Source organism: Pantherophis guttatus, chromosome 1, assembly GCF_059756535.1.
Source record: "Pantherophis guttatus breed Tessera chromosome 1, ASM5975653v1, whole genome shotgun sequence".
NCBI lineage: Eukaryota > Metazoa > Chordata > Lepidosauria > Squamata > Colubridae > Pantherophis > Pantherophis guttatus.
Window position 1 is genome coordinate 222357948 of NC_142063.1, and position 8933 is coordinate 222366880.

The window sequence follows — 8933 nt, forward strand, 5'->3', positions numbered from 1 at the left end:
TTCCTGCAGAGTCATGTGAGGCTGCAAAGGAATTTAGCAAAAAGGATTACATTTCTGACAGATTACTTGGCCAGGATAGAGTTTGGTATGATTAGCTCTCAATAGGTATATACTACAGGCCACCCAATCAAGCACAGGAAATACACTGTGGGCCGTTTTGGGCTGGAAAAGGCCCTGAAAAACGGCCTGGTTTTTTGGCCATTTTTTGGCCGTTTTCTGGCACTCCGGTGCCTGTGAAGACCAGCGCCAGAAACTAAAAGAGCAACTGGTGACGGGCGCATGCCCACAAAGTGGGCTCTGCGTGCCACCTCTGGCATGTGTGCCATAGGTTCGCCATCACAGACCTATGGCAATGTCGTTCTTTTTTTTCCTTTTACTCATATGCATTCAAGGAGGCTTTCATTCTTTGTTTTATGCATTTCTGTAGAAGTATAGTGATTTCTTACATATAATGCAACTCCACATCCTCTTTTGTTAGATCTGTTCCTTTTGAATAGTTTATATCTCCCCAACAGTATATTTCAGTCATGGGTTTAATTCCACCAAGTTTAGGCAACTATATTATACATGCCCTCATGTACTAGACCTAATTCTCTGTGTTTGTTCCTCATACTTTGAGCATCAGTGTACAGACATTTGAATCCTTTATGGCTGACCCTGCATTTGTTTCCTACATCTCCTGTTTTGAATTCCTTTTCCTTCCCACCACTCCCTACCTGATTGTTTGATTGGTTGTCTTGGGACAACTTATGCTTGGGATCAAGTCCTAAAAATTGGTCACCCTCCCCTTCCGGTTTTAGTTTAAAGCATAAGCAAACACAAATACATTCTTCCTGATTCTTCCCAATATTTTTTACAGATACAGTTGTTTCAGTATAAAGTTTGTTGGGTACAGTCCACTTCATGGATGGTTATCCCAGGGAAGGAATGTCACATATACATCCATGGTGCAAAATAATCATAAAAGTAGATGAGAAACAACAAATTGTAGTATGTCAAAAGTATTTTTCAAGCAGGAGACCTATGCCATTCCAGACAAATGGTTGTCCAATCCCTTCTTTAAAAACTCCAGTGTTGGAGCACCCATAACTTCTGGAGGCAAGTCAAATATTTTGTCAGGTACCTGAGGAACAGGGACTTCAGCCGTTCAATATGTTCTGCATTCTTTTTCAACCGCAGTAGCTGGATTTGCAGAAGGGCACTGAGTTGAGCAGAAATAAATCTTGTTGTTCAGTTCTGTCCCAGGAACTAAAATGTTCATCTAAGGCAGGGGTGTCAAACTGGCAGCCTGCGGTCCAGATGCATCACACGCAAGCTACACACACACACACACACAGCTTTGCAAAGGGGAAAAACATTGTGAAACATCACACGAGGGCAATGTGACGCCATGAGTTTGACATCCATGCTCTAAGGCATTTGGAGCGCTCTAATTTTTAAAGTTAGTTAGATTGTTGTTAATTATCTGGTATTACTTGACCATGCTGGAAATATCAGTGAGAAATAGCCGAAGAACATAGCAATATGTTCTTCTAAGCCAGGCATTTTCTTCAGATGAACTGCATGAATGAGGGAAAATGCAAGAACTCTTCAACTTTTTCCTTATTTTGCTCGTCAGCCCCCTTCCTCTTTTTACTAAGGTATTTAGGTGTTCATAAAACACAAAAAGATACAGAAGCAACTGTTAATTGCTTTAATTTTAGGTTGAATTAGAAAAGAAACTGAAAAGGAATAAGAATAGCAATTACATATAATGACTGTCAGTCAACAATAACTAACGTAACACTAAAACATTTTCTTTCTTATACATCTGTTCGTGCGCAAATGCACATACGTAGTCTACTTTCTGTTGAAAGTTCCCAGACTGGATAAAATAAAGTAAGATGATAAAATCCAAAATTATAAACATTGAAATCATACAAAATTCTGAAACCATAGAAGAAGACCATGACAGAGCTGGAAGCAGAAGCTGGACCACATCTGGAAAGCATTGTGCAGAGGAAGACTGGGTTATGTTGCACTAAAGTTGATGGCAAATAATACATAGAGATTTTTGTAAAAAAAAAAAAAAAATCCTGGCACTGCACTGGGTTGAACATTTTGGGAGCCAATTTTATGACATGGGTTGAATTGCAGTGTAATCAAGTCATCAATTTAATTTTCCCACTAGGAAGAAAAGAGTAATTCCACGCAGACATCAATTTAAACACCTTTGGGAACTCTCATTTTATGACCTGCAAATGTGCAATTCTAAGCCAAAAAATCCTTGTTAACAAAATATAAATGAACTTTCCGATACAGATAGTCCTCGACTTACAACAGTTCATTTAGTGACTGTTCGAAGTCTGCACTGAAATGGCACTGCAAAAAGTGAGTTATGACCATTTTCACACTTAGAACCATTGCAATATCCCCATTATCACTTGATCAAAATTCAGATGCTTGGCAACTGACTCATATTTATGACAATTGAAGTGTCCCGAGGTCATGTGGTCTCTTGCGGCCTTCTGACAAGTAAAGTCAATGAGGAAGCGAGATTCACTTAACAACTGCAGTGATTCACTTAACAACAGTGACAAGAAAAGTTGTAAAATGGGGTAAATGTCGCTTAATAAATATCTCACTTAGCAATAGAAATCTGTCGTTCAGTAGTGATCATAAGTTGAGGAGTACCCATAGTCTATGAAGCCTGAGTTCTAATATTTTCTATGAATGTTGTGGTGTACTGTATGTAATGAGATCTGCATTAGTTTACATTTCAAATATTTACAAACGTTTTTGTTTCAGTGCCAACCTCCCCCCCCCCTTTTTTTTAATCTATCAGTTATAACTAACATCAACACCTTGTGGTACATTCAATGATTTATTACAGCATTCTTAAACTAAATTTCTTTGGCTAGGACACCAAAAAAAGGTGTAAAGAAATATATTTGGAGTGGGTTGTTTTTTCCCCCCTTTGATAGCAAAATATGTGCTCTGAATTGTTCCAAAAAACATAAAGCAATATAAAGTTTCTCTGAGGATGACCTCAAAATCTCCTAGAAAGTTTTATGCAGATAGTCAAATATCCAGGTTACAGAGGTTGCAGTAAGTGTTATCATTCTTGGCTGATCTTACTTTATTGATGTCTTTGGTCTTCAGAGAAGACAGGTAAATACTGACTCTTGCACAATTAAATTAAGAGAGTCAATAAGTTGTTTACAACATGTGGAAGTAAGTAATCTGAGGCCTGTCTGAGTAAGTCCTCAAGGTTATTGAGAGGGAGAGAAAGATCCTCCTCAATTCTGGGATGGTTATATTCAAACTCCCCTTCTCTGAAACTGGGTCAGTGAAACAAATGGAATGTGGGAAGCATGTAATACATTCATTTATTTCATTGGCAAAAGATACCCTTCACAGTAATTTCAATATTGTTCCGAAGGTGCTTTTTCAAAGAAGCTTCTTGGCTTAGAAGCAAAACATCTTTAAAAAAAAACCAGAAAGTCCGGTTGCCTCTTGGAAAAAGCACCTTTGGGACAACCATGATCTGGATGACTGAGAATCTCCATAGACATGTAGTTTCAATATGTTCACAATATCAAGTGAAATTTCTCAACCTTGGCAATGTTCTTTACAATCTAAAGTTTGGCTTTTTGTATTCCAAACAATGTTCAATATTTGCCTTTAAAAATCAAACGATTTTGTAGCAACAGCCCTGTTCTCTATTAACTTGCAGAATTTGATAAGCCCATATCTTTAAAACAATTATTTCAATCCACAGATATCCAGAAATATTGAGATTAACCTCAGTTAATAGTATATGAGTTTTAACCTTTAATGTCATCTACTAAAAAAACAATGTTTGAGAACTTTATCAACTACAGCCAGTCCTATATTGTGCTTGAAATTAAGATACTCTGGGAAATATTTACTTTTTACAAGTTACGTATAAGCTGTACACTTGTTTCTACACGACGTAGTAGCCTTTGAGCATGAGGATATTTGGTAATTGCAAGAACATCTTGTATCTGAAAATTTAACTTATGTTGAGCTGTTATGGAGAAATCATAACTGCATCTTTGTCCTAGGGACAAACAACAAGGGTAACATGTGAAAAATATTTCACTTCTATATTCACAGCTGCCTATATGTAAGACAGAAAACTAGCAGTTTGAAAGAAATCAGCCCCTTGAGGATGGAAAGAATGTAATGAAGAGGAGAGTGGTATATCATAATTTAAAATAGCATGAGGAAACAGGATCATTGATAACCTGGAGGAATTTGTGGTGCGATAGCTAGTTCTTCGTTAAATGAATGGAAGTGACAGATATTGTGAACCAATCATACAGCATTTCACCACCATTTGGTGTGTGTTGAAAAAATATTTTTTGCATCCACCAACTATTTACTTGCATCTAGACCAGGGCTGTCAAACTCCCGGCCCACGGTATAGATGCATCATGTGCTGGCCACGGCCACATCCATTTTAGCAAAGGGAAACAAGTCTCGATATGTCACATAACATTGCTGTGACAATGTGAGTTTGACACCCCTGATCTAGACCATCAACCTTAGGAACTTTAAGAAGTATGAACTTCAACTCCCAGAATTCCCCAGCCAGTGTGATATTGAGGAATTCTGGGAGTTGACGTCCACACATCTTAAAAATTGCCAAGATTGAGAAACACTGATCTAGACATCATTGATTTTGAAGCAGAAGCACTACATACTTTAGCCAAGATGCATCCTTCATTTAAAAGTGCTGAAGCAGTGGATTTTTGCTGGTGCGAGCTTGGTTTCTTTGGAGACATTCGTTATAAGGTGATATGTGATTCCCAATTTTTTTAAAAAATTAAATACTCCTAGTGAGGGTCATGGTCTAGCTACTTGATTTATGCTCAGCACTGTATAATCACAACTATCCTTGGACAGATATATTGGTATCGAATACAAAAAAATATGAAGTCCTGGAGTTCATTCCTGTCATGAATCAGGCCTCTGAGTGCTGAATCTAGCAAAATGTGTTTGTGGAAAGCCTGTGCTATGTTCACAATTGACCTATACTGGAGAGAGGAGCTTCAGCTAGATGGTCCTTCTATAAATAGATGACTTGTCCAAGAATAAATGCACTTCTGTACCCGTTAATAGAACACCATGCTCTGCTTAATCTTCATTGCCTTATCTTGTCTCCAACATTTCATTTCATTTCATATTTCATGTTTACTTATTTGGCTGCATAACTTGCTTTTTCCTGATAGCTCAGTCCAAACAATATTCATTAAGGGAAGAAAAAGGAAAGGAAATGGAATGTCTTATTTGTAGATTTTTTTTAAAAAAGAAGGATGTTTGAAATAATCCCAGAACTGAAGAAGCTTCTTGGATGAGAAGTGAAATGTTTTCAAAGAATAAAACCCAAGAAAGACCAGTTGTTTTTGGAAAAGCACCTTTGGGACAACCATGACTTAGATAATTGAGAAACTCTATAGGCAATCCCAAAAATAACTTTAGCTGGGGATCTAACTAATTTGGCAAAAATAATACTGATTCTCTGAATGAGTTAAAGAACCCTGAAATATTTACTGTGGTCAGATGTAGAGCCTTTCCTCATTGGCCATTTGTAGCAACATCTGAACCCCTGGCAACCTAACTTTACCTCCAACCTTGACCCCATCTCATCCCTAGCCTATGTTTTAAATTATGTTAGTTTCCCATTGCATTCCCAGAAAATCTCCATTCTTTCTCTTGAGCTGCTGAAGCATCATAGAAGTAAAAGCTTTGTAGAATTTCACATCTTTGTGAAGATGTCATTATTTTAGTCAAAACACTGTTCCATCACAATGTATAAAGTTTGGGCTGTTGCATCTGGGTTGCAAAAGGATAAGCTAAGAGATGTCTAGATGACAGCGAGACTCATTACCTACACATAGTAGCTATGCATCCCATTTGGTTAGCCAGCTAGGATAGCAATGAGGCCAGGGCAATCAAAGGACAATATCTGGTGACATCAAAATATACAGCCTGATGTGGATTGCAACTATTTGTGGTAATATTTCATTGTTGCATCACATTATTCTGGCCATCTTGCAAATCTTATCCTCTGTCCCTGATGAATTCTTCAACTTGATAGCATCAGCTCCCATTTCCATGACATTGCAATTTTGACAAAGTTCTCACCCCTCCTCTCTTCAGTTGGTGTCAATAGGGAAGATTTTGTTAGAACGTTACTAGCCTTTTTATTTGTGAATAAGAGTGAATGGTGTACAATTTTTTTTTTTTAATACACAACCAACACTTAGTACATCAGTTAATCCTTTTGTGTGTCATCTTGGTGTTTCTTCAATGGCTTTATCTCCTTGTTGTTTCTTCTTTCTTCATTTTCTCTTGATCTATTACAACCTCTCTTCAACAATACAATATTTTAAGTATATCATACTCTTGCATAACTATTAATTTGTTTATATCTCTTTTCTAGCCAATGGTAGAATTGACCCCATATCTTAAAATATTCTGAATCCTCTCTTTCTTTAATTATCATAGTTAATCTATTCATTTCTGCACAATCTAAAATTTTCTTAATTATTTCCTCTTCCAGAGGTATTTTCTCTGCTTTCCAGTTTTGCGCAAATACAATCCTCACTGCTGTTATTACATGAATAATCAAATATATCTTTTCTTTACTAATTTTCTCTGGAAGGATATCCAATAAGAACAGCTCCGGTGAAAATTGTGTATATGAATGTGCATTGGTTGTGGATTTCTAGCTAACTATTTTAGATTATTTCTTTATTTTCATGTTTGATTTTAATCTGGATTTTAATTATGTTTCTGTTTAGGGCAGGGGTGTCAACTGGCGGCTGGCAGGCGCCTGATGCGTCACATGCAGGCCACATCCACCCCAGATCCGCAAAGGAGAAAACCATTGCAAAACATCATGTGACAGCAACGTGACGCCGCAAGTTTGACACCCATGGTTTAGGGTTTGCCTTATATTTTCTTCGCTGTTGCAAGCCACCTTGTTTGTCAAGGGGATAGAAAGATGAAGGTACAAATGAAATAATTAATAATCAAATAAAAATAAGAGGGATTCAACTCTTGGGCTAAAATACAATTTTATTAATGAGCCAGTGTTATAATGCTGGATTTATGGAACCATTTGCTATTTTCTGAATGTTATAGTAAGTGCCATGACTACTAGTAACATACTGCACGTATTTCCAATAATATTAATTTTCCATATATAATAGTAACTCAAAGACTGTTGTCAAATATGAGAATTATTATGGTCATGGATATCTAAAGGCATTTTTTTAAAAAACACAAGAAGAGAAACTACTATAGCATACATATTAGGTGTTCTCTACACAAAAGGCAAATGAAATATATGCACAAATACATCTCATAAATTTACTTTTATGATTTGTATTGATGAAGCTTAACTAAGGCTATATGTTTCACGCTCAAAATTACAGAAATAGTTGGACGGTATTAAAAAGTTACATTTTTACCCACCAATTCAAATACTAGAGCAAGTTTTTCAAGTTCTGAATGCAAACTGAGTCTGGTACTGTAACCTGAAAAAGAAGTCGATGATGATGATGATGATGATGATGATGATTAAAATTTATTTGCCTATCACACTGTGGGGCTAGACGAGAACAGCAAGTTCATTTCCAAACTGTACAACTAGTGCTTTAAGGGGAAGTGCCAACTAACTCTCCTTATCCAACTCCACTCTTCTAGTACAGGTAGACCTCGACTTACGACCACAATTCAGCCCAAAATCTCTGTTGCTAAGTGAGACATTTGTTAAATGAATTTTGCCCCATTTTACAACCTTTTTTGCCACCGTTGTTAAATGATTCACTGCAATTGTTAAGTTAGTCACATGGTTGTTAAGTGAGTCTGGCTTCCCCAATGACTTTGCTTGTCAGAAGGTTGCAAAAAGTGATTTCATGACCCCAGGACACTGCAGTCGTCATAAATATGAATCGGTTGTCAAGTATCGAAATTTTGATCACTTGACCATGGGGACGCTGCAATGGTTATAAATGTGAAAAATGGTCATAAGTCACTTTTTCAGTGCTGTTGTAACTTTGAACAATCACTAAATGAGCTGTTGTAAATCGATGACTACCTGTACTTCAATCTTTCTTTTTTAGATTAAGTTTCAGTTTGTTTGCTCTCATCCATAGTTTATTTAGACCGTCTTCAAATTCCTGAGGATTTCCCTATTTTTCCAGTACTTTTTATTTCCCTTTGTATTTTATGTTTTGATACACTAATAAAAAAAAATGTAAAGGTATTTTTTTCCCCTCATCCATTCCTAATCCTAAACTGGTTTGATAACAAGAACATGCAAGTTGCAGAAAAATATGGCCATATAGACCCAGAAGGCATAGTAGATATCTCTGGTATATAAATGACATGGTTTGTATCAGCAAGCCATCAGCAGAAGCTAAGTTATCTATTTTAAAATGTGTTTTGTAGATATCCTGTCTCACTAAGATACAGATTATGTTTTATGACAGTCTCCAGGGACAGACGTGCAAATGGAAATCTTGAATTATCATCTCATCTCATACAGGACTGTCTGTATTAAGAAAATTTCTGGGCAAAATCACCCTGTAAAATCATCATAACCCTGAGTAATTTTCCTGGCAAGACTTCTCTCAAAAAAAATAAAACTAGATAACACAGAGGTTTTTTTTTTTCTTTTTGCCCTGCTCATAAATTCAATTGGTTATGAATTCCAGTTCCGCGACGTATTTCACTTCTAAAAACTTGTCTCTGAAAGTATGCTGGATAGTGTTGTGAACTTGCCACATTACCAAAGGTTTTCAAGTTGTGTTCTGCAGAATCCTGCGGTTCTCAAGTGACTATGGGTAAAAAAAAGTTCATTCAGACTCAGCCAAGAACCTCCCTAGCCATTTTTATAAGAGCAAGGCCAGTGGACA

The 8933-nt window shown here is 36.7% G+C and overlaps 1 protein-coding gene across 3 annotated transcripts in view; it reads left to right on the forward strand.

Moving 5' to 3' along the window:
• LOC117676921 (1-acyl-sn-glycerol-3-phosphate acyltransferase epsilon-like) overlaps positions 1 to 8677 on the forward strand; it is a 23397-nt gene extending 14720 nt beyond the window's left edge. For all 3 annotated transcript variants that reach the window (XR_004594565.3, XR_015731339.1, XM_034436750.3), the window contains one exon: positions 6813 to 8677. Coding sequence is in view for 1 of the 3 variants with exons in the window: in XM_034436750.3 (XP_034292641.1) it covers positions 6813 to 6848 (36 nt within the window). In the remaining 2 variants the exon portion in view is untranslated. The remainder of the gene's footprint in view (positions 1 to 6812) is intronic.
• The last annotated feature ends 256 nt before the right edge of the window (positions 8678 to 8933 follow it).